Source organism: Gopherus evgoodei, chromosome 20 (assembly GCF_007399415.2).
Source record: "Gopherus evgoodei ecotype Sinaloan lineage chromosome 20, rGopEvg1_v1.p, whole genome shotgun sequence".
Classification (NCBI taxonomy): Eukaryota; Metazoa; Chordata; order Testudines; family Testudinidae; genus Gopherus; species Gopherus evgoodei.
Genome location: NC_044341.1, coordinates 78,217 through 104,369, shown reverse-complemented (window position 1 = coordinate 104,369; position 26,153 = coordinate 78,217). Strand labels below are relative to the sequence as shown.

General features: G+C 41.1%; 1 protein-coding gene across 3 annotated transcripts; it reads right to left on the bottom strand.

The window, feature by feature from the left end:
- Positions 1-19: 19 nt before the first annotated feature.
- On the bottom strand, positions 20-26,153 carry RHBDL2 (rhomboid like 2). 3 transcript variants are annotated; one of them, XM_030539192.1, is made up of 8 exons: positions 25,881-26,151; positions 19,326-19,579; positions 15,361-15,509; positions 12,835-12,947; positions 8,632-8,732; positions 6,763-6,823; positions 6,162-6,223; positions 20-217 (listed from the first exon to the last, which is right to left on the bottom strand). In XM_030539192.1, exons 2-8 carry the CDS (start codon positions 19,533-19,535, stop codon positions 38-40), a joined length of 876 nt encoding a protein of 291 aa, XP_030395052.1. In that variant the 5' UTR covers positions 19,536-19,579; positions 25,881-26,151; the 3' UTR covers positions 20-37. The 3 variants fall into 3 exon arrangements, with proteins under 3 accessions (XP_030395052.1, XP_030395053.1, XP_030395054.1); XM_030539193.1 differs by lacking the exon at positions 25,881-26,151 and adding an exon at positions 25,745-25,830; XM_030539194.1 differs by lacking the exon at positions 20-217 and adding an exon at positions 4,458-4,727 and having other exon boundaries at positions 25,881-26,153.

The window sequence follows — 26,153 nt, the reverse complement described above, 5'->3', positions numbered from 1 at the left end:
CTGATGATTTAAGTGTTTCTTTTGTGAGTGGTGCAGTTTAGTTTGCTGGTGAAAGAAAGATATTGAAAAATACAGCAAACACCAGAAAGACTAAATAAGCAACAATGGAGATCCAAAATCTTGGATCTTTTATAAAGTTCTCATCAAAGCAGCTGAAAATGACATAACCTATTGACATCCCAGCTAGGCCACCAGCAATGTGAGCCACAAAGGACACCTTAAGAGAAAAAGAAGTAAACTGTTAAGTTATATTTTAAGACTGAGGAATACCAGCACTTCTGTAACATTATTCATCCAAGGATTTGAAATCACTTATAAATATTATTTTAGCTTTAACACATGCCTATGAGATAGGTAAAGGATACTTAGGGATCATTAGTATTTAAATGTAGCTACTCTGATGGAAGGCAGTAGCTGTTTAATAGTGTACAGCTACATATCAAATTAAAACTGCAGGTATGAATCTAGGGAGGTAGAATTAAATTATTCAGAACTGGGAATTTGGATATACTTTTATGAAGAGAGTCATGACATCTTTGACCACTGTTTTATGCTTCATCCAAAATATGCATGTCCCTAATGCCATGCTGGGACATTCCTTCAGAACTGACTCTAAGGGAACATGGTTCCCTACTGATTTGCTAAAAGTCAGTGTGCACAGTATATAGAAATTCCTTGGAGGTTTCCAGTTTAGAGTGTGACCAAGCCCAACCCTGCTTAACTTGAGATATGAAAAGTCACAGTGTAAGGTGGCATGGCTGCAGGTGATCTACAAAAATACTCAGGATGAGCAGGAAAGTTATAGATGTAAAGCACCGAGTTACCACAGTGATTAGTGCAGTATGAAAACCTAGATGAAAGAGAGAAGAAAATTAGATATATTAGATAGAACTGAGGTAAGAATGCATCATGAAATACACACACACACAAACACTTTTTCTTGCATCATCAGGAGGGCCACAAATGATCGCTATGTCATGTTTACTTCCTTGTTATCAGAGTAATTGAGTATTAAAGAGAGGTCCAGGAATAGTGTGTTAATCTGTACTCCCGCTGCTGTTTGTGCAGCCAGGTACTGGGTCACAGTAGAACAAGACTACTTCTCAGAAAGAGAGGAGATTTTGAATATTATAATAGAGATTTCTAACCAGATCATAAAATGCCATAGTCCAAAATACAGATTTAGTTTGACAATATACCTGTAGCACTGCCCAACTACTACAAATGGAGTTTGAAAGTTAGTAGGTAAATTTAATACTTAAGGAAATAAGAGATTAATGTAGCTGGCAAGAGACATCAGAGCAAGCAGATGTCATGTTAGCTTCAAGTGTGTGTGGAATATATGTATGTTGTCAATCAATGTTGATGCCAACAAGCCTGCTATCCAGTCCCAGGTGTCTAGCAGAGTTTGCTAATCACAAATTGTGAGTTACATGTATAATGTAAATAACATTGTCTATAACTGAAATGCAGCTATTTGAATCAGAAATAACTGACTTAATGTAGTCCATGCTGTCATTTCATTGTTGAATTATCAGTGACTCTTGAGACAAAGATATTCATGTATAGCACTGTCAGTTAATAGTTTAAATTGAGCTACATTATGGGGGCAAATATAACATGTCCCTGCCCCCAAATAATTTAAGGGCAAGGTTGAGAACAACAAATATCTTTATGTCATAATCAGGATTTCAGTGTAAGTCTGTAGAGGTGAAAGTACATTAGTCCATTCTGTCCCAGTGAAGTTCTTGAACAATAAGAAGTCTACATCTGAACAGGTTCACTGACAATGTCCCTCAGACCTCTTTCATTTGGCCTTATTTTCCCTTTTTATATTACTCCTGGGGGAATCTAATCCATCACCTCTATGCTGATGTCTTTCACATCTACCTCCCCATCTCCACTCAGTCACACCATCTCCAGCTGTGTCTCCAATATTTCCTTTTGGATATATTGCAATCAGCTTGAACTCAACATGAAGAAAACTGAACTTAGTCTTCTTTCTATCACTGTGGGCAATATCACCATCCTCCCTGTCCTCAAAGAATTAATCTCAGTGTGGTTTTCAACTCCTCTGTTCTCTTCTCTGCAACATGGATGCTATCAATAAATTCTACCAATTTTGTCTCTTCAGCATCTTCAGAATCCACCTGTTCCTCTATTCCCACACTCCAAACCCTTGACCATGTCAGTCAAGTCTCACTTCACCTGTGGCAGCCTTTCTGACCTCATCTCTCACACCCCTCAATTGTTCCAAAGTATTCTGTAAAAATCACCACTGCTACTACCACATCTGTCCCTTCTTTAAGTCTCTTAGTGGTTTTCTCACCTTCCACATTAAATTCAAACTCCTTGTCTGTTTTTCAGGCTTCTGCCTTCTGGGCTCCCTCCTTGCTCCTGGCTACCTCTCTTCTATTCTTCTCCATGCCTATGCTCAAGATGTGTGCCTAGGCATGTCCTAATTTCCTTCCTGCTTTATACCATGTGCCCCTATGTTAACAGAACAGTATTCCTGACCTGGTTTACCACTCCTTCAACCTCTCTTCCACCACACCCCTTCCTCCCCACACCATTCTTCATAAAAATTTATTTATGGGGCCTGTGCTATTTATTACAATTTAAATAGTTCAAGGGCAGTGCCCTTGTCTGTCATTTGTTCCGAAAGATGTGTGTGCTGTCCATGCTCAAATACATAGTAATTTTTAAACACAACTATACTTCTCTTAGTATGCCCATTGTGATTAAGCAATAGACAGCAAGGGATAAAAGTCTTGCTTTACTTACTCTGAGTTTAACATAGTCCCGCAGTTATCTTAATCAGTAGTAAGTTACCTGCAAGAATTACTACACAAGTACATTGACAGTATAATGGAGAAATCTACATGCCATGCTTTATTCCATAAAGATAGTATTTTATTAAATATGCAGCCTGTTTCATGGCTGGATACAGCTTCTACAAGGAAAGAAGTCTTTAAAATATAGCAAAAATCTTGGTCTCAGACAGAGGTAACAGCTTATTACAATGTATATAGATAATATAATAAGCACCCATCCCAGCTCGGGATGCCTATACATTATCTAAGTTAACAAAGGTATCTTCAACTTTTTATAAACCAAGTAGCTGGGAGGACAAATTTAATCAGAAAAATGTGAATGATAATTGGGAACCATCAAAGAACACCTAACTAGATGCCCAAAAAGTCACAATCCCACAACTGAGGAAGAAGGCTCCTGGTTTAGAGGGGAAATGAAGGCAGCTATAAAAAAAGTAACAAATGGAGCAAATGGAAAGCTGATAGTAAATGAATATAATTCAGAAGTTAGGAACTGTAGAAAATTGAAAGGGAAGTAAAGGGACACAGAAATCTATGGCTAACAGAAGTAAGGACAGTAAGAAGGAATTTTTTAAATATATTACAAACAAAAAAGTTCTGACAATGGTATTGGCCCACTACTAGATAGAAATGGTAGAATTAATACAGAAAAGTCAGAAGTGATCAATAAATATATCTGTTCTGTATTTGGGAAAAAACATGATATTCTCATCATGTGGTGATAACAGTCTTTCCATTCTATTAGTGTCTCTGGAAATGATAAACAGAAGCTACTAATATTAGACATTTTAAAATCAGCAGGTCCAGATAACTTGCATCCAAGAGATTTAACAAAGCCATCTGAGGAGCTCCCTGGACCGTTGATTTTCAGTAAGTCTTGGAGCACCAGTGAAGTTCCAGAAGACTGGAAGAAAGGTAATGTTGTGCCAATGTTTAAAAAGAGTAAACAGGGTAACTTGGGTAATTATAGGCTTGTCAGACTGATATCGATCTTGATCAAGATAATGGAGTGGCTGATACAGGACTCAATTAATAAAGAATTGAAGGAGAGTAATGTAATGAATGAAAATCAACAAGGGTTTATGGAAAATAGATCCTGAAAAAACTAATTTACATATTTTTATGAGATTATAAATTTGGTTGATAAAAGCAATAGTGTTGACCTACTACGCATAAACTTCTGGAAGGCATTTGATGAGACATTTTGATTAAAAACTACAACGATATAGAATTAACATGGCATACATTCAAAAGACTAAAAATTGGCTCAAAATTTAGTTGCAAAGGAATCATCATTAAGCGGATCTGTTTCCAGTGGGATCCCTCAGGGATCACTTCTTGGTCCTACACAATTTAACATTTTTTTCCAGTGACCTGGGAGAAAATACAAAGTCACTGATAAAGTTTGCAGATGACACAAAAGTTGGGGAAGTTGTAAATAATGAAGAGGACAGGTCTCCAATTCAGAGCAAGCTGGATCACTTGGTAAACTGGGCACAAGCAAACAATATGTGTTTTAATATGAGTAAATGTACACATTAAAGAACAAAGAATGTAGGCCATACTTACACAATGGGCGACTATCCTGGAAAGCAGTGATACTGAAAAAGATTTGGGTGTCATGGTGGATAATCACCTAAACATGAGCTCCCAGTGTGACGCTGTGGCCAAAAGATGTGATCCAGGGAAATCTCAAGTAGAAGTAGAGAGGTTATTTTACATCTGTATTTGGCACTGGTGCAACCATTGCTGGAATATTATCCAGTTCTGGCGTCCACAATTTGATGAGGATGTTGATAAAATTGGAGAGGGTTTAGAGAAGAGCCACGAGAATGATTAAGGATTAGAAAACATACCTTACAGTGATCAGCAGATAGACTGCAGGAGCTCAATCTTAACAAAAAGAAGGTTAAGGGGTGACTTGATTACACTCTAAGTATCTACATGGGGAACAAATATTTAATAATTGGCTCTTCAATCTAGCAGAAAAAGGTATAACACAATCAAACAGCTGGAAGTTGAAGCTAGACAAGTTCAGACTGAAGTAAGGTGTACATTTTTGACACAGAAAGTAATTTAACCATTGCAACAATTTACAAAAAAGTTATGGTGGATTCTCCATCACTGAAAATATTTAAATCAAGATCGGATGTTTTTTCTAGCAATTATTCTGGGACGTTCTCTGGCCTGTGTTACACAGGAGATCAGATTATGTGACCACAGTGGTCCCTTCTGACTTAGAATTTATTACTCTATGAAAAAAACAGTTTACCTTCTCTCATAAGAATGTTAGAATGGCTATACGGGGTCAGACCAATGGTTCATCTACACCAGTATCCTGTCTTCTGACAGTAATCACTAATCACTACCAGATGCTTCAGAGGGAATGAACAAGGCAATTATTTAATAATCTATCCCCCGTCATCCAGTCTCATCTTCTGGCAGTCAGACGGTTAGGGATCCCCAGAGCATGGCGTTGAGTCCCTGACCATCTTGACTAATAGCCATTGTTGGACCTATCCTTCATGAATTTACCTAATTCTTCTTTGAACCTAGTCATAATTTTGGCTTTCACAACATCCACCAGCAACAAGTTCCACAGGTTGACTGCATGTTGTATGAAGAATTATTTTCTTAAATTTTTTTTTAAAGCTGCTGCCTATTAATTTCACTGGGTGAGCGCCGGTTCTTGTGTTATGTGAAGGGATAAAAAACACTTTCCTATTCACTTTCTCCACATCATTCATGATTTTGTAGACCTTTATCATATCCCCTCTTAAGTCATCTCTCTCCTAAACTGAATAATCCCAGTCTTTTTTCTCTCTCCTAATGTGAAAGCTATTCCATACCCATTATCATATTTGTTGCCTTTCTCTGTACCTTTTCCATTTCTAATATACCTTTTTGAGATGGGGAAACCAGAACATCATGCAGTATTCAAGATGTGGGCATACTATGGATTTATATAATAGCATTATGATATTTTCCATCTTATTATCTCTCCCTTTCCTAATGGGTCCTAACATTCTGTTAGCTTTTTTGACTGCCACTGTATATTGAGCTGATGTTTACAGAGAACTATCCATGATGACTCAAAGTTCAGCTTCTTGAATGGTAATAAATAATTTAGACCCCATCATTTTGTATATATAGTTGGGATTATGTGCCATTCTGTTTCTTGGTGCAACAGGAATCACCACAATCTTTCAATATTTAAAACAATATTTTTCTACTAAATTCCAATACTTAATACTGAGGTTTAATCTAAGGTCTAGTAGAGCATTAGTTATAATTTATCCAAGCTATTTTAGTGAAGTCTGTACTTACTTGAGGCCCATTCACAGGAGCAATAAATCTTCTGTACAGAGCAAATCCCATATCAGTTCCAACTAAGAAAACACAATTATCATAAAATTGTTCATTCAGATTGACAAGACATTTCAGAAACAAATCCAAATAATGGGTGTAAGTTACAACATCATATGTCTTCTAGTGGCATCTACAAAGAGATCATATTACCACAATTGAAGCAGTCACTTTTGGAGTGAAATGCAGGAGCTAGTAAAATAAAAATCTACTTTCAGCCACGGGATTCCAACTCCTATTGACTTCAGTACCACCCTTCTAACAGAGCAAAATTTAGCTAGAATTTTATCAAGCACCATATATAGCTGTGGCACTACACAGTATTTAAAAGCGCAAAGCAACACTAAATAGTTTAAGGTTCAGATCAGTTTACATTACAATTTAACCTAACCCCAATTTACATTTACTTTGTGGTTTCAGCAAACTGAATAATATGCAACTGATACCTCTCTGACTATTAGTATTTTGGACTCCAAATGGGCATTCATTTTTGTACCATTTAATACTAGGTGTCTTGCATAGTTTTTATCCTCACATACATACTAGGTAGGATTAAAATTACCTATAATCCCAGCGAGGAGCAATCTGAAGACTCCAAACAAAGGAATCATTTCTCTGAAGTTCTTGGAGAGAAAAAATAAACAATTAAGCTATATAATTATACACATGGACTTGTACATGCATACACATACACAAACAGTCCATTTAGGTATATTAATATACTCTAACACCCTACATTTCTATAGTGCCTTTCAAACAATCACAAAGCATTTTACTAAGGAGAGTCAGTATCATTCTCCCCACTTTACAGATGAGGAAACAGGCACAGAAAGTGGCATGCCCAAACTCCAACAATAAGGAGCTTAATCCACTAGACCACTGCTATTATCACCTTTCACAGTCTTCCTGATTTTATAATGAAAACATATGTCCTTTTATATGCCTTTTGGTGATAAAAATTAATTAAAAAGAAGATGCAATCTGCGTACTGTCAGCCCTTTGAGAATGATTATCCAGCAAAGCAATGTTTTTGCCTTATCCAAAGGATACCAATTTTTAGAGCCTCTCATGCCTTTGGTGGTGGAGACTCAATGCTATTTGCTGAACCAGGCCCCCTCTTTGTTTACTTGAAAACTCTGGTGATGTGAACTCTTTAATGTATCATTTATAATTCATACTGCCTGTGATCACACAGAAAAGAAAGGTTTGACTGCTGACTGAACTTCTTAAGAGAAGATTTGCTGAAGAACTGATGTTTCTATGAACTAATGTTTAGAATTAAAAGACTAGGACCCACCTTTGGTGACTGATTAAACTAAATCATTTTTTAAAAAGCCACCCAATATACAGTCAGCTTCTCTGACACTAGAGATCACTGAAGCCAAGATCTTAATTAGCAAACAAAAATATGTTTAGTTGCAGTTAAGGTTATGAGGCAGGACACTTCATCTGAAATCTTAAAAGAAAGAAACTAACATTACTGGGAAAGACCTTTGCACTCCTTTCCACCTTTGTTTTCCCTACAACATTAGTGATAATGCTCCCCAACACTCCATACGGTTTTCACTTCCATCTCCCATAGGCACCAAAAAATCAGTATGTACCCCAGTTTCATAAAACTTGCATTCCAATGCCAAACCTTAACAGAGACCTCATGTGCTTTTACATTGATTATACTGACAGACCAGAACATCTGATTGTCACACATTCCAAGCATTTGGGAAGTTATTCTGGCTAAACAATGCTGAGCACCAAGATTTTACGTTAGACTATAAGTTTGATTAAGCTGGGGTTTGTATTGCTTTTTGGTATGTGTGGGAGATACACATAAAAGATTAATAAAATAAAGGTTTAAAGTTCCTGTTAAGATGAACTACTGCACCCAAAATGAGATCAATACAATTAGATATTTACATGAATATATAGCCAAAATTATTTTTTAAAGGGATATACAAACCCTCATGCTTCAGGGCATCAGTCAAGTTCTAACTGAAGCCCTAGAGTTTAGGGGTTTTTTTGTTTTTGTTTTTTGTTTGTTTGCAGCTTATTCCATAATTGTTCACTATGGGGTTTCTTGTACTTCTGAATCATCTGATTTTGGCCACTAGCTGAGACAGAATACTGCACTACATGGGATCACAAACAGCAATTTCTATAGTGTAATATCACTTTGGCTGAAAAATGATATCAACTGCTAAATTCACTTTTTCCTCTTTTAATAGCACAAAAAGCATCTATGAAGCTTTGATTTCTCAAGGACAGACACAGTTTGTTCAGCATATATGTATGTGGGAGTTGCATTTTCCTTAATTATTCCTTTTTGCTGAAAAAAATTGAACATTTTATTTACACAAATAAGATTGATCCAAAAGTGAATAAAGATCCACAAAGAATCTGTTTTCTTTCAGTGCATTTCTGATTGTTTCCTTACCACTAAAACATTCATAAAGTATCCTCCAATGAGAGCATAGACTCCTCCTGAAGCCCCTACGAGAGCCTGGAGGGGATCACAGACTGAGCTAGCCAAGGAACCTGAAAAGACAGAAATGTCCTTAGAACTAGAGTCCTAATGGAAACTTTAAGATGACATTTTCTGGACCCTATATCAATAGAAGCTAAAGATCACAACTGAAATTACAGGAGATTGACAGACATATTAGAAACTGGGGAAAGAAAACAGGAAGAAAAAAAGGCCAATTAAAGTTTTACCTACACCAATGTGATGCTGTCATGGTATAATTCCCCACTCTGAACCTTAGCGTCCAAAAGATGGGGTACCAGCATGAATTCCTCTAAGCTCAATTACCAGCTTAGTACTTGTAGCACTGCCACCAACCAGGAATTCCAGTGCCTGGTACACTCTGGTCCCCCCAAAACCTTGCCTGGGGACCCCCAAGACCCAGACCCTCTGGATCTTAACACAAGGAAAGTAAACCCTTTCCCTCACCGTTGCCTCTCCCAGACTTCCCCTCCCTGGGTTACTCTGGAAGATTACTGTGATTCAAACTCCTTGAATCTTAAAACAGAGAGGAAAATTCACCTTCCCCCCTCCTTCTCTCTCTCCCTCCCAGACTCTCCCTGAGAGAGAAAGTAATCCTAACACAGAGAAATTAACCTCTCTCTCCCCCTTCCCTCCTTTCTCCCCACCAAGTCCCCGGTGGATCCAGACCCAGTCCCCTGGGGTCTCACCAGAATAAAAAAAACAATCAGGTTCTTAAACAAGAAAAGCTTTTAATTAAAGAAAGAAAAAACAGTAAAAATTATCTTTGTAAATTTAAGATGGAATATGTTACGGGTCTTTCAGCTATAGACACTGGGAATACCCTCCCAGCCTAAGTATACAAGTACAAATTAAAATCCTTTCAGCAAAATACAAATTTGAACTCCTTCCAGCCAAATACACATTTGCAAATAAAGAAAACAAACAAGCCTAACTTGCTTTATCTACCTAGTACTTACTATACTGAACATATAAGAGACTGTATCAGAGAGACTGGAGAGAAACCTGGTTGCACGTGTGGTCATTCTCAGAACCCAGAGAGAACAACCAAAAACTAACAGCACACACAAAAACTTCCCTCCCTCGAGATCTGAAAGTATCCTGTCCCCTGATTGGTCCTCTGGTCAGGTGACAGCCAGGCTCACTGGACTTGTTAACACTTTACAGTCAAAACAGACATGAAGTACTCCTGTTCTATTAACCCTTAACTATCTGTTTATGACAGATGCGGACATGAAAAAGGCTAATGCAGTCCTAGGATGCACCAGGTGAGGTATTTCCTGTAGACACAGAGAAGTGTTAGTAGTGTTATACTGATAAATCCTCATCTGCAATAGTGTGTGCAATTCTGGTCTCCCATCTTTAAGAAAGATTAATTCAAACTGCAACAGGTGCAGAAAAGGGCTACTAGGATAAGCCAAGGAATAGATAACCAACCTTATGAGAGGAGACTCAAAGAGGTTGGCTTGTTAAGCCTAACCAAATGAAGTCTGAAGGGAGATATGATTGCTCTGTATAAATACATCAGGGGGATAAATACCAGGGAGGGAGAGGAGTTATTTAAGTTAAGCACCAATGAAGACACAAGAACAAATGGATATAAACTGGCCATAAACATGTTTAGGCTCAAAATCAGATTAAGGTTTCTAACCTTCGGAGGAGTGAAGTTCTGAAACAACTTCCAAGGTGAGCAATGGGAGAAAAAGCCTAACTGGTATCAAGACTGAGCTTGATAAGATTATGGAAGGGATAGTAGGATGAGACTGCCCACAATGGCACGTAGCAAATCTCCAACTGCTAGCAGCAAATATCTCCAATGGCTTGTGATGGGACACTAGATAGGGAGGGCTCTGAGTTACTACAGAGAGTTCTTTCCCTGGTGTCTGGCTGGTGAGTCTTGCCCACATGCTCAGGGTCTAACTGATCACCATATTTGGAGTTGGGAAGGAATTTCCCATGAGTCAGATTGCAGAGACCCTGGGGTTTTTCACCTTCTCTGCAGCATGGGGCACAGGTCACTTGGAGGTTTAAACTAGTGTAAATGGCGGATTCTCAGACATGCTTCTGCCCCCTGGCCCTGACTCCAGCTGTGGCTGTGGCAGGGACGGGAGAGACACCTCTCCCTCAGCCCCAACTCCAGGACTATAATGGGGACAGGCTCCTCTCCCTCGGCCCCAGCCCCCATTTTTTAAGGAAGATCCTGTGTTACAGCAATTAAATGTTTCTATTCTTTGTTCTGTGGTGCCTCTGTTTGCACAATTTATGGGGATAAGCAGTATTTTATCTGCCAAAAATATATACCTTATTGAGTCTGATCTACATCCTGAACCAAGATTTATAGAAAACCATGAAATACCACACATTACTACCTTTAACCAAAGAAAAATACCTTCAAGACATCATACAGTTTTCATTTCATTTGGGTGAGGAATCTCACTTTAGGTTCAGCTTTACACTGCCAGCCATCAGATTAAATTCTGAGCAAAGGGAATTGCAACCTGAAATATGGGTTGCACATTATAGGATTTCATTTTTTTCTGCTCTTCAGAAAAGCCTGTTATGTACATAAGACTTCAGTCTATGCATTTGCAATAGTGATAAGGAAGCCGTTCTAATATGATACACTTGAAGGGTCAAATCCTCAGCTAGTGTAAACAGAAGTAGTCCCACTGACTTCGTCGCTGCTGTACACCAGTGGAGGATTTGGCCCTAAATGTCAGAATATATAATATAAAGTTTTTGTGTTTCTACCGGTGGCATACATCAAGACATTACCTCAATATTGGTGCTGCACATAACAAAATTAATTCTGCACATGAATGGAAAAATTAGAGGGAACATTGCTCCAGACCTATGAATGGCCTCTTAATGGACACTGCAATTGTACGATGATCTCCCAGCTGAAGCTATGCTTTGAGGATACGATAAAACTCAGAATGCAGTTCCATCTGAATGCATGAGAATACAGAGGTTTGAGAATTTTTGCAATAACTGCCATCAGACTAAACCCTTATACACAACATTTTATAATGTCCCCTGAGAAAGGGATTGTTCTACCTTTCATCAGTAGAAACTTGTCAATAAAAAGTTATATTTATAAATCATAGTGATTTGTTAATATGCATGTCTTATCATTCAACAGGATTTTAGCAGCCTTAATAGGGAAGTAGTAAAACAAGCACCAGAAGTGGTAACCAAGCATTACACTTAGAATTAGAAGCAGTAGGGAGGAGACAAGTCTTGTTTTCTTGGTGATGGAGTAAGATTACAGAGGAACAATGTTGTTGCTTCTTTCATTTTACTTTATTTAGAAATAACAGAAGCTCTGTTAATTCTAAGGGTACGTCTATACTATCTGCCGGATTGGCAGGTAGTGTTCAATGTTTCGGGGATCGATTTATCGCATCTCGTCTGGATGCGATAAATCTGTCCGCTAATCCACGCCCGTACTCCACCTCAGCAGGAGGAGTAAGCAGCGTTGACGGGGCAGCCGCGCCAGTCGACTCACTGCCGTGAGGACAGCCAGGTAAGTCAAACTAAGATACTTCAACTTCAGCTACAGAAACAGTGTAGCTGAAGTTGCGTATCTTAGTTCGAACCTCCCTGCTAGTGTAGCCCAAGCCTGACTGAAGATGGCAACAATAACCAACTTCAAGATGTGCTTTTACAGGAACAATATCTGTGCCTATTTTCTAGAGCCTATAAACTGGAGACTTTAGAATGCAGAATAATAAAAACAGTTTACTATTTCCATTGATAATTAATTCAATTTACTTATTCATTTCAAAGATGTTAATTGTAAAATACTGCCCACTAACAGTTGGTATGAATTTATATTTCTGTATGGATGAATTAGAGTGTTAAAAAACTGGAAGGGAGAATGGCTGTAAAGTTGAAAGAAACACCTGAGTGGAGCGGAGTGGAATATAGGATTGTTTTCTAGTATGTTATTACGGTAAAAGTTTGGAGTCCAGATATTCTGTGCACCAAGAGAACTGGTTATGTTACACAATCCAGTACACCAACCACTTTGATTGTCCTGTTCAGGAAAGGGGATGTAGCAATAATATACATTGATTTTCTGATACAGACAGTTCTTCATTTAAGCTTACCCATTTCCCATTACAAACTGACCTCCAATCACTCCTGCGAGATACACCAGACTAACCCGATGCCCTTTATGAACCATTTCTAAGGGGATCCCCAAAATAAGTTGCAGAAAGAGATTTCCTAAAATGTGTTGAATGCTGCAAGGAAAAAGATGTTGATAATTGAAAATCAAAATTTTAATTAACAAACATTTAAGTTTTCTCAAACTATAGTTAATACATAATAAAATGGCACCCTAGCATCCTGGGGGCATGCTTTATTTCTACAGCCAAAATAACTTTTTTAAAAGTTAGTAAGACAAAATAAAAGCTGTTATAAATTATATACTCAAATAACTCAAAATAAGTAAGCCTTACTTTTTAGGGGGTGGAGACAGGGCTATGCATTTGGATCTGGAAGGCCAGAGTCTGCATATAAGTCAGACTAAGGAACTCCGGTGGAAAGGCAGAACTGGACTACAGATTATGAACAACAGGTCTCAAAAACAAACAAACAAACAAACAAACAAAAACGTAAAACATGGCCATACTGGGTCAGACCCGTGGTCCATCTACCCAGTATCCTGTCTTATGACAGGCCAGTGCCAGATGCATTAGAGGGAATGAACAGATCAGAGCAATTATCAAGTGATCCATTCCCTGTCGTGCCGTTCCAGCTTCTGGCAGTCAGAGGTCTAGGGACACTCAAAGAATGGGGTTGCAGCCTTGACCCTCTTGGCTAATAATCATTGATGGGCCTGTCCTCCATGAACTTATTTAATTCTTTTTTGAGCCCAGTTGTACTTTTGGACCCTAGCAATGAGTTCCACAGATTGATTGCACATTGGGTGAAGAAGTATTTTCTTATGTTTGTTTTAAAGCTGCTGCCTATTAATTTTATGGGGTGACCCCTAGTTCTTGTGTTATGTGAAGGAGTAAGTAACATTTCCTTATTCACTTTCTCCACACTACTCATGATATTTTAGACATCTATCTTATCTCCCCTTAGTCATCTCTTTTCAAAGCTCAACAGTTCCAGTCTGTTTAATCTCTCCTCATATGAAAGCTGTTCCTTGCCTTTAATAATTTTTGTTGCCCTTCTTTGTACCTTTTCAGGTAGGATTAAAACTATACTACAGCCATGCTATCTATACTACCTTGTACTGATCTCGCAAACTAAACACTGATGGATTAGGTCAGATTTTGAAATGGAGAGTGACACCTCACTGCTGCAGGAAGTGGTGCTGGCAGTTCACTAGATGGAACTCTTGTCATTACTGACCCTGTCATGGGGCGCTGCCCTTGAACATGGTCCTTTTTGTGGCCCTGCAGGTTCATTGCCTCTAGCACCAACTCAGGTTATTTCAATTAATTACCTAGACTGGTAAACCAATATCACCTTTGTGGGAGTCTGATTTATTAACTTTTCTACAGCATGTAACTCACTTCTGAGTTGAAGTTCATGTCCCTTGTGGGTCCATGTAAGAGTCCCTATAGACTTTTTGCTCCTGTTCAGGAGGTCCTAGCCCTCCTCCCAAGGTTGAGTGATATTTTCAAGTTTCTCTCCTTAAAACTGCAGCCTTCCATTCTCCTCCTTGAGCTGGGTTATAATTTAGGACAGCTGTAGGGCCTTATCAACTTTCAGCTGGCCCCTTACCCCAATTAGTCCTCAGGCTCAGAGGGTGCAGCAGGCAGTGCTCTCCTGCTGTTGTCTGCCCTGTTATCAGGGAAGAGGCAGCATACTAGTCCCCTTCTTCCACCTCATACCCAGTTGGTTGGGTGAGAGAGGAGCCTTGTCTTGCCCACTCTGCAGGGCTCCTGATCCAAGGCCCTTAAAGAAACAGTAATAAAATTTCTCCCAAACATTATTTATTCCAGGGACTGATTCCTCTCCACAAATACCTCTTATTTCTTATGTCTTAGTCTATATCAAAACTTCCCAAAATATTATAAGGGCCATGCCATGTGACTGGGGTGGGCTCACAACGAGGCACCACTACCTTTAAAGGGGACAGCCTACCATGATGCAGATCCTACTGCCCCAGCACGGTGCCCAAAAGCATCATCCTGCAGACAAGTCTTAAGACTAGGGTCCTGACCACATGATCTTTATAAATCTTACAAGGTAAAATCTTCCATTTTCCTAAATGAATACATAAATTTTGGACACAGACTGAGATTTTCAGAGGAACCTAATGGAATGACACCTAACTCTCTTTGGCTTCTCTGAAAAACCTGTTTAGAACATAAGAATGGCCAGACTGGGTCAGACCAAAGATCCATCTGGCCTGTATCCTGTCTTCCAAAATGGCCAATGCCAGGTACTTCGGAGAGAATGAACAGAACAGGTAATCAGCAAGTGATCCATCCCGTTGCCCATTCCCAGCTTCTGGCAAACAGAGGCTAGGGACATTATCCTTGCCCATCCTGGCTAATAGCCATTCATGGACCTATCCTCCATGAACTTATCTCGTTCTTGTTTGACCGTGTTATAGTCTTAGCCTTCACAACATCCTCTGGCAAAGAGTTCCACAGGTTGACTGTTTGTAGAGTCCACTGTTACATTACTTACCCAGCATGCACTAGCATATATGAAATGAATCTCCAAGCTTCTTCCCTCTTGTCAGGCCTATAAATAAAGGGACTGTTCCAGACACCTGTATCCAGCGTGATCCACTGTTTCTGGGGCTTCCAAACAGCATAATAAATGAATACAGCCAGCTGGAAACAATGAGAGACTTTAACAACTTCTACAACGATTTGGAATTACAAAATATAAATAATTTTCCACCAATAATCCCAAAATCCTTGCTATATAATTGTCTCATGGCAGATTTCAAACCTTCTATATACAGAAATGCATAATTTCGCTAACATACAACTATGTGTGAAATGGTCAGAACACACATTGGAAACAACAAGGGTAGAGATGCAAAAGCAAGCACTCAAATTAGGAAATACCAGATTTAAAGGAGTTCTTGCCACTGTGCATGTTCTTTAATCCCACTGACTTCAATGGATTTTAATGATATGCCCGAGTATTCTGCTGAATCAGGATCTGAATGATAGAGCAGTACAGTAACTCCTCACAAAGTTGTCCCAGTTAACATTGTCTCGTTGCTGATCAATTAGAGAACATGCTGTTGTAAAGCTGCGCAATGCTCCCTTATAATGTTGTTTGGTAGCCACCTGCTTGGCCACTGCTTGCAGAAAGAGCAGTCCATTGGAGCTAGCTGGAGGGGGCTTGGAACCAGGTTGGACCGGCAGCACCCCATCAGCTCCCTAATTCCCTAAATTCCCTGTCCGGCAGCCACCCAGCAGGCTATCAATTGCTATGCAGCTCAGCTGTACCTCCCCGCACTGTCCTGTGCTTCTCCTGTCTCTGCCTTGGAGCTACTCCCAGGAGCCTCCTGCTTACTATGCAGAGGGGGGAAGGGGGAGGGGTGCTAATATCAGGGTGTCTCCCTCCCCCCACTCCTGTATCTTATCTCCAAAGCAGTGGGGGAGGGGGGGACACCAGTATGGAGGGAGCTTGCTGGCAGCAGCTGTTGTCTCAACTTGCTGATCTACTTAAAAAAGGCAATGTACTTAGAGTGGGGTCAGCATTCGTAAAGGAGCAACGCGCGTCTCTCTCTCACACACATGGTGTGTGTGTGTCTCTCTGCCATGCTGTCTCCACTCCCTCCATTTGTGCTACCTTAGAGAGTGTGAGGCTACATTAACAACAATGTGTTAGGAGAGCTAGTTCATCATTTATCAGTAAGGCATTCCCTGGGAAATATCCCATACTCTTCTACCCTCTGACTTCACCACCACAGCCAAGCTTCACAATCATCATTATTGTGTACAGTATTAAATTGTTTGTTTAAAACTTATACTGTGTATATATATTATATAAAATAAAGTCTTTTGTTTGACAAAAATTTTTTATCTCAACTTTAACCCCCACATTTATATTAATTCTTATGGGGAAATTGGATTAGCTTAATATCGTTTCGCTTAAAGTAGCATTTTTCAGGAACATAACTACAATGTTAAGTGAGGAATTACTGCACTGTAGAACAAGAAGTTTGTGATAATGTAACTAGAAACTGAAACCTGATCAATATGCACAAAGGGGCAGAGTTAAGGTTGCACAGGCAACCTCAGTCCTAGCATTGCCTAATGTTCAAATGCCTGGTTTTCCAACTCAAACATTCTTTTCACACAGGAAATAACATATAAACACTGGACTTTAAAAAAAGAAAATTGAAAAAATGAAGAAATTCCATCATATATTTGCTAGACCATAGAGAACAAGTCAGGATTCCTGGTTCTTTTCTAGGCCCTGGGTATGCAGGACTTCATAACCAAAATACAATTTGGCCTACACTTTCAGTGAGATAGTTGGATTAAGTGGCTGAAACTGGAGTCTCCCACAGAGATCTCTATTTTATCAGCATTTCTGCCAGAAGTGAGCTTGTGAAATGTCTAAGATCCTTAGTTACTTCACATATAAAATGAGGGAACAATACTTGCTAGGGATATGAGGTCTTGCTGGATAAAGATTGAGAAGTGGACAATTAATAACCAATCAGCAGAAGAGGCAAGACTAAAACTCCTGGGCTCACAGCCTAGTTGCATCTTCCCTCGGCCAAAGGATATTTTGACTGGGGAGGACAGCGAGGTCATCAAATTTGGAAACATAAGAACAGCCATACTGGGTCAGACCAAAGGTCCATCTAGCTCAGTATCTTGTCTTCCAACAATGGCCAATGCCAGGTGCCCCCGGGGGAATGAACAGAGCAGGAAATCATCAAGTGATCCATTCCCAGCTTCTGGCAAACAGAGGCTAGGAACACCATCCCTGTCCATCCTGGCTAATAGCTATTGATGGACCTATCCCCCATGAACTTATCTAGTTCTTTTTTGGCCTTCACAACATCCTCTGGCAAGGAGTTCCACAGGTTGACTGTACACTGTGTAAAAACATACTTCCTTTTGTTAGTTTTAAACCTGCTGCCTATTAATTTCATTTGGTGACCCTTAGTTCTTGTGTTATGAGGAGTAAATAACACTTCCTTATTTACTTTCTCCACATCAGTCATGATTTCATAGAGCTCCATCATATCCCCCCTTAGTCATCTCTTTTCCAAGCTGAAAAGTCCCAGTTTCATTAATCTGTACTCATATGGCAGCCATTCCATACTCCTAATAATTTTTGTTGCCCTTTTCTGAACCTTTTCCAATTCCAATATATCTTTTTGAGATGGAGTGATTACATCTGCACACAATATTCAAGATGTGGGTGTACCATGGATTTATATAGAGGCAATATGATATTTTCTGTCTTATTATCGATCCCTTTCTGAATGATTCCCAACGTTCTGTTCGCTTTTTTGACTGCTGCTGCACATTGAGTGGATGTTTTCAGAGAACTATCCACAATGATTCCAATTTAGACCCCCATCATTTTATATGTATAGTTTGGGATTATATTTCCAATGTGCATATTTACATTTATCACATTGAATTTCATCTACCATTTTGTTGCCTAGGCACTCACTTTGAGAGATTCTTTTGTAGCTCTTCGCAGTCTGCCTGGGACTTAACTATCTTGAGCAATTTTGTATCATCTGCAAATTTTGCCACCTCACTGCTTACCCCTTTTTCCAGATCATTTATAAATATACTGAATAGGACTGGGCCCGGTACAGATCCCTGGGGGACACGACTATTTACCTCTCTCCATTCTGAAAAGTGACCATTTATTCCTACCCTTTGTTTCCTATTTTTTAACCAGTTAACAATCCATGAGAGGACCTTCCCTCTTATCCCATGATAGCTTACTTTGCTTAAAAGTCTTTGGTGAGGGACCTTGTGAAGGCTTTCTGAAAATCTAAGTACACTATATCTACTGGATACCCCTTGTCCACATGCTTGTTGACCCCTTAAAAGACCTCTAGCAGAGCACATGCAGTTCAGGTTAGGATTTTAAGAAACGTAATCACCAAGTGTAAAACAAGTTCTGCTGCGCATGTGCCAGTAGCAACTTTAAGAGGCTCTTAAACTGGCCAAATGTGGATTTTCATAGGGTTAGGACACTTCTGGACTGTCCCCTGCAAAATAGTTTATTTCTCCACTAAGCTCATTCTGATGTTGAACCATTTTTGCTCAAATATTTTAAAAAATTCAACATGAAACAGAAACCAGAGATGGAAGATTTCAGCCTGCATGGTTAAAATTTGCCAGACTTAACAAGGAACTGAAATATAGGGTATTATAGTGGTGCAATATGGACTTCATACGTGCAATGAATGAGAAAGAAGTTATTAAATGGAAGATAATCAAGAAGTTAAAAATGCTCAATTCAGTATGTTTTATGATCACATGTAAACTCCAGTGCTGAACAACAGACAAGAAGCCCGTGACTCTAAAGTGAAACAACTGCAATTTGTATAATCTAAATCCCAGTTTGACTGTTGCTCCTGTAAACTAATAGCATTCAATGAAAGACAAGTGCAAACATTTACAACGTTACCAGGTAAGAACTCTTACCTCAACTATACTAATGGAAATGATGAAGAGAGGAGGAGGGATACAGTTTGCTCTTTCCAGGTAGGTTCCTCTGGCATTTTCGGGAAGCATCCACTTGGAAATGGACTCATGGATCTTGTCACAGCTAGTACAAACTCTAGAGTTTCTTTCATTGTTCTCCTTCTCTTCCTCCTCACCAGACATATCTGTGTTCATCTTCTCCATCTCCATATTACTTACTCAGAAAAGGCCAAATACTTAGGAATTGCAAAAACCTGTTCCATCAAACAGACGGGTTTTACTGTTTTACACACAATCAGCACAACATTCAGATGACTGGTACATTTTATAAGAATAATCTCTAGCACTATGATGACAAACTTACACATCACCTTTCATCCAGAAAGGTTCCCCAAAGCACTTTACAAACTTTATCAATCACTCCACCTATTGTCTAACAGCACAAAGCAACACTACCCAACAATTAAGACAGAACTGAAGACTCTTGCTTCCAGGTAACATTACAGAGGAATGTAAGGTAAGCACAATACAACTAACTAAAAATTGACTTTGGCTAGGACTACATGGCTAAAAATCCCTATTTTTAGGGGAGGGAAAACCATCATGAAATCTTTAATGACCCATTCAATTACCTCAAACCATATGCAAAAGTAGCAGCAATTTGCATCCTCTACAGCTCTGGAGGCAGTATCCCTGACGCCTTACATTTGGGATTCATAGGGTGAAACGGAAGCAGCTTTATTTATAGCTTCAAAGGATATTGCCTGGAAATGCACTCAATCAAGTCTCTTCCCCTGTATGCTATACCAGCCAGGTCCAGACCACTGCTGGGGACTGTCGTCAGCTACTGTCACTACTGGGGTCTCTGGAGTCCCACAACCTAGGTTCTGCCAGTGTAGGTCTGCCCCTTTCTGTTTTTTCAGATATACTCTATTAGATAGATTGCTTAAATGGAGACAGTCACCTTGAAATGTAGTCAATTAAAATACACTAACATTGCTTCTGTGCTACACCCATCCCCCAAATATCTGTCAATTTTGTGGTTTTACAGTTACAAAATATTTCTCTCCAGTTGATGTGTGAAAGACACACAAAGGAGAGGTGGGGAATGGTAAAAATGATTGTACAAATGTGCTGTCAGATGCACAATGTAAATGCACTTTCAAAAAGGAAATATCTCTATAATCTTTTAGACAGCCATTTTAAGTGTTACTTGAAACAATAGTAGGCAAAAAGTTGAGTGTCCCTTTATTTAGTTGTAATTCAGTAACTTGCAGACAGAAGTGTTTAATACAATTTCCCTCAGACATGCTTCTCAGCTGTCCCTGATTTTGCAAATATTTTTGTCCTCACCTTGATCCAAAAAGAAACTAGTCACATGAAAATAATGTTCCAGAAAGTAATTGCTTATCTTTTTTTTCCTACTATTAAAGACAAGCACTAGATCAAAGCACAGCAACAGAAACATCAATTACACACTCTTTACTAGAAAGTCTCTGACCTAGGCCATGTCTACACTACTAATTTTTGTTGACAAAAGTGATGGCAACAACCAAAAGTCGACATAATAGAAATTGGAATTTCATGTTCACACTTGCTCCCTTGGTCAGCAGATCGCATCCACAATGGGGGCACCATCGACAATGTAAGCATTGCACTGTGGGTACCTATCCTACAGTCCAGCTTGACAACTTCTGTCGCTAGGTGTGTGGGAAGGCAGAGAGGAAGGTGATCAGGAACAGTCAACATGAATTCACCACGGGCAAGTCATGCCTGACCAACCTGATTGCCTTTTATGATGAGATAACTGGTTCTGTGGATATGGGGAAAATTGTGGATGTGATATATCTTGATTTTAGCAAAGCTTTTGATATGGTCTCCCACAGTATTCTTGCCAGCAAGTTAAAGAAGTATGCATTGGATGAATGGACTATAAGGTGGATAGAAAGCTGGCTAAATTGTCGGGCTCAATGGGTAGTGATCAAAGGCTCGATGTCTAGTTGGCAGCCAGTATCAAGGGGAGTACCCCAGGGATCAGTCCTGGGGCCGGTTTTGTTCAACATCTTTATTAATGATCTGGATGATGTGATGAATTGCACCCTCAGCAATTTCGCAGGTGACACTAAGCTGGGGGGAGAGGTAGATATGCTGGAGGATAGGGATAGGGTCCAGAGCGACCTAGACAAATTGGAGCGTTGGGCCAAAAGAAATCTGATGAAATTCAACAAGGACAAGTGCAGAGTCCTGCACTTAGGAAGGAAGAATCCCATGCACTGCTACAGGCTTGGGACCGAGTGGCTAAGCAACAGTTCTGCAGAAAAGGACCTGGGGATTACAGTGGATGAGAAGCTGGATATGAGTCAGCAGTGTGCCCTTGTTGCCAAGAAGGCCAACGGCATGTTGGGCTGTACTAGTAGGAATACTGCCAGCAGTTCGAGGGAAGTGATTATTCCCTTCTATTTGGCATTGGTGAGGCCACACCTGGAGTACTGTGTCCAGTTTTGGTCCCCCCACTACAGAAGGGAAGTGGACAAATTGAAGAGAGTCCAGCGGAGGGCAACGAAAATGATTAGGGGACTGGGGCACATGACTTATGAGGAGAGGCTGAGGGAACTGGGGTTACTTAGTCTGCAGAAGAGAATAGTGAGGGGGGATTTGATAGCCTTCAACTGCCTGAAGGAGGGTTCCAAAGAGGATGGAGCTCATCTGTTTTCAGTGGTGGCAGATGACAGAACAAGAAGCAATGGTCTCAAGTTGCAGTGGGGAAGGTCTAGGTTGAATATTAGGAAACACTATTTCACTAGGAGGGTGGTGAAGCACTGGATGGGTTACCTAGGGAGGTGGTAGAATCGCCATTCTTAAAGGTTTTTAAGGCCCAGCTTGACAAAGTCCTGGCTGGGATGATTTAGTTGGTGTTGGTCCGGCTTTGAGCAGGGGATTGGACTAGATGACCTCCTGAGGTCTCTTCCAACCCTAATATTCTATGACTCTATGATCATGGCACTTCTTAGGACCAGGCTAAATGCCCCGTGATGCATTGCTTTGTGTCCCAGCAATCCATGGACTTCTGGCTCTCTTTCGTGGCATTTTTGCAGCAGCCATTCTCTGCTGTGCACCTCGGCATCTTTGTGGGAAGGGATGGGTCCTGCACAGTTCTCTTATGCTCTGTTAACTGTCATGAAGACATTGTGGATGGCAGTGCAGTTAATCAAGTTCCTAGCTGAAGAAGACTTGCAGATGCCTGACCTTCTGCATGACATGGATTGGAGCAACTTTAGATTGCTTTTGGCATTCACAGAGCAGCTGCATAGGGAAGACTGTCGTTTTTGGGCTCAGGAAACAAGCACTGAATTGTGGGATTGAATCATCATGAAGGTGTGGAATGAAAAATAATGGCTACAGAACTTTTGGATGCTGAAAGCCACCTTCCTGGAACTGTGCGCGGTGCTTGACCCAGACCTGAGGAGCAAGGACACCAGGATGAGAGCTGCCCTCTTGGTATAGAAGCATATGGCAATCACTGTGTGGAAGCTGGCCACTCCAGACTGCTACCCAGTTGGTCATGAATCAATTTGGAGTGGGGAATTGACCGCTGGGGCTGTGTTAATGGAAGCGCGCAGGACAATCAATCGCACGCTGTTACGGAGGACTGTGACACTGGGAAATGTACGTGAAATAGTGTATGGCTTTGCAGAAATAGGGTTCCCTAATTGTGATGGGGCAGTAGATGGCATACATATTCCAATTTTGGCACCAGACTACCTTGCGACAGAGTATATCAATAGGAAAGAGTACTTTTCCATGGTGTTGCAGGTGCTTGTGGATCACTGACAGCGTTTCACTGACATCAACACGGGGTGGTCTGGGAAGGAGTATCTCCAGGAACACGGGCCTATACAGAAAGCTACAAGCAGGGGACTTTCTTTCCAAACGAGATGTTCAACATCTCAACATCACCCTAAGCCGTGGCTCATGAAACCTTACACGGGACACCTGCACAGCAGTAAGGAATGGTTCAACAACAGGCTGAGTAGGTGCTGGATGACAGTTGAATGTGCACTTGGCAGATTAAAGGCACGCTGGCAATGCCTTTATGGCAGGCTAGACCTTAATGAGGATAATATTCACATGGTCATAGCCACGTGCTGTATGTTGTATAATCTCTGTGAAGCTAAGGGTGAAAGGTTTGCTCAGGGGTGGAGTACTGAAACAGACCACTTGGCTGCTGATTTTGAGCAGGCAGATACCACGGCTGTCAGAGGAACTCAGAGGGGGGCAGTTAGAATCAGGGAGACTTTGAGGCAGCACTTTGACAATGAGCACCAATATTGTATATCTCTCTCACAGGTGCTAGTTTTCCTAAGACGCAATGGTGTCATTTTGGGCCTTATATTCCTGTAAGACAATGATAATAACGCCTGTGCATGTATTGGTAGTGCCTTCAATCTCAATTTTTAGAAAAAAATAAAAAAGGTGATTCACTATTAAAGAACTTTGATTTTATTGAACAAGAAACAGCACATGCAAACGCCTCATGGGAAAGGAGGAACCAGGAAAAGACAGAATTTCACAACTGTGTGCAAGTACAGTTATCATTGTGAAAGTTGTCCAAAGGGGCAAAGTGAAAGAGGGACTCATCTGCTCTGTCTACAGCACTTAAGGACTGTAGCATCTACATTTGCTCCCCCATTACTTGAATCATCCTCTCAGTTGCGTCCTTAAACGCTTGATTCTCTTTTCTGTCCTGTTGTTCGGCTTCCCAGCACTCCTTATGTTCCCTTTTTTCTGCACTGAAGCCCTGCAATACCTCCCAGAACATGTCTTCTTTGCTGCATCTTGGGTGCTTTCTTATCTGGTGGAGAAGCTTGGAAGGGGTGCGTGGGGTGTTCCTGAAGGCCACATCTGGTGAAGTACAGGGGACAATGCACAGAAGTGGGATTGTTAAATTCATGCACACTATTGTAATATTTCAGTTAAATTCACCTTTTGCAACATTGCAATCACTTTTTCACTGACCATAGCCAGGCACAAACCTCCATGAACAGCCAAGGCATGGTGAGTGTTGCGGGGAGAGGTTGTTCCACATGGGGAAAAGAGCACACACTCTCTGCAAGGCTCGTGGTGCAGCAGTCTATGGAAAAAGATCTAAAATTCTCCCCGACTTTTCCACAGGCAGGGGTCATTCTAGCAGACATCTCACTGCTAAGGGCAAGCAGGGAAACAAGGGTACATCTACTTCATGCTTGTGACTTCTGTCCTGCTCTCCATGCTGCAGGCCTACGTGCCGCTTTGGTCCCAGCACAAGTGATTGTCAAATGGTGCAGGAAAGTTTCCTACAATGGAGGAAGGAACAAAGCTGCTCTGCCACAGAACCTTCAGCAGAAAATTACTGAGTTCGTCCTAATTTTGTAGTGTAGACATACTCTCAGTCTTACCTCTTTTTAAAAAACAACAAAATGGTGCTCCAGCAGCAGAGCAATCCCTAGCCAAAGCTGAAATTTTACTTCAGTAGTAACTCCAAGCATTAATGACAACTACTGACATACTAAAAGTCACGTTATAGTATCTAGATGATCCTAAGAGAATGTACTTCAAAGTAATGACTCTGATCTAGCTTGTGGGATAGGAGTGGTAAACAGACTATAGGCATAAGGTATTTTTAAATGTGTTTCTCAGACACTGGATAGGTCCAACTACCACTGTGGTAAAGCAGCTGTCTACAGTGTAATGTAAATTTAAGAAAATATGATGTCTTTATGGCCAATTTTTTTTTAAATAAAAAACTCCTCTCCACCCACTTTTCAATCTCCTTTCACCAAAACCACTGTTAGTTTATCTGGGCTGCATTTGCTATGGGTTTCTAGTCTAGATTTTACATGTTCTTTTAATATTGCCAATGGAAAGTCTTTGTGGTACTGGCACTGAACAAAAGCAACTGCAGGACCCTAGAACGCTGACAGTTTTTTTAGCAATACTAGCCATTATAATTACAAACCCACGAACTTCATTCAACAAGCACTCTGCGGCTGTACCCGCTGAAAGGATATGTTTAGACTGGAAGCGCTGTGACATGGCTATTTCAGAGGAATGTTCTTCAGCCTCACGGCACATCCCTTAGAGCGGCTCTCTGTGCAGCAGCCGTTTTTACAGGTACTACACTTGATCTTAGCTCACAGAGAGCCGAGATGACTGCACTACACTCGCTTCTCCCCAGCCAGAGGCTGGTGCTTGGCCCTGAACGGAGGCAGAGACTCTGTCCCCTCAACGGCCTGGGCAGCTTTTCCCCCCAGGAAGCGTTTCTGGGGAGTTTTAGGTCAAGAAACTGAACCAAGTCAAGTCACCGAAGTTCAGTTCCAGCCCGGCCCGCGAGGCTCAGCGACACTCAAGGGCTCCCCGCGGGGGGCAAGGCGCCAAGTTACCTCATGGCTCACGGACTCGCTCCGACTTCCAGACAGAACTACCACGGCGCCCACACCGCTGCAGCCGGTCCGCCCCCGCGCCAGCCCCCTCCTCACGCTGCCCCGGCCCCGGCCCCGGGACTCGGCTCCGGCCTACCTGGCTGCTCCGAGTTCGGCGGCGCAGCCGCCTCCTCCAAGTCTCTGCGCCAGCCCAGTTGCCTCAGCCCCGGAGCCGCTCCCCGGCCCGCCCTGCTGGCAGCCCCAGCAGGAGCCTCCCTCAGCGGCATTCCCGGGGCGGGCAACCTCCGACACGCCCTCGCAATGAAACGGCCAGGCTGCATCCACGGCCAGCCTCGGTCCCCTCAGCCCAGGGCTGGATTAGCGCAGGGGCTCTAGGGGCTGCAGCCCAGGGGCTTGGGCTAAGCGGGGG

Bases quoted from the DNA above. Each gene is read 5' to 3' on its own strand.
- RHBDL2 (XM_030539192.1), bottom strand. From the start codon at position 19,535: ATGGAGATGGAGAAGATGAACACAGATATGTCTGGTGAGGAGGAAGAG. The intron at 15,510-19,325 runs GTAAGAGTTCTT...CATTGTTTCCAG, and splicing joins TTTCCATTAGTATAGTTGAG to CTGGCTGTATTCATTTATTA. The intron at 8,733-12,834 runs GTCAGTTTGTAA...CTGTCTTTTCAG, and splicing joins TCTCGCAGGAGTGATTGGAG to GTTCCTTGGCTAGCTCAGTC.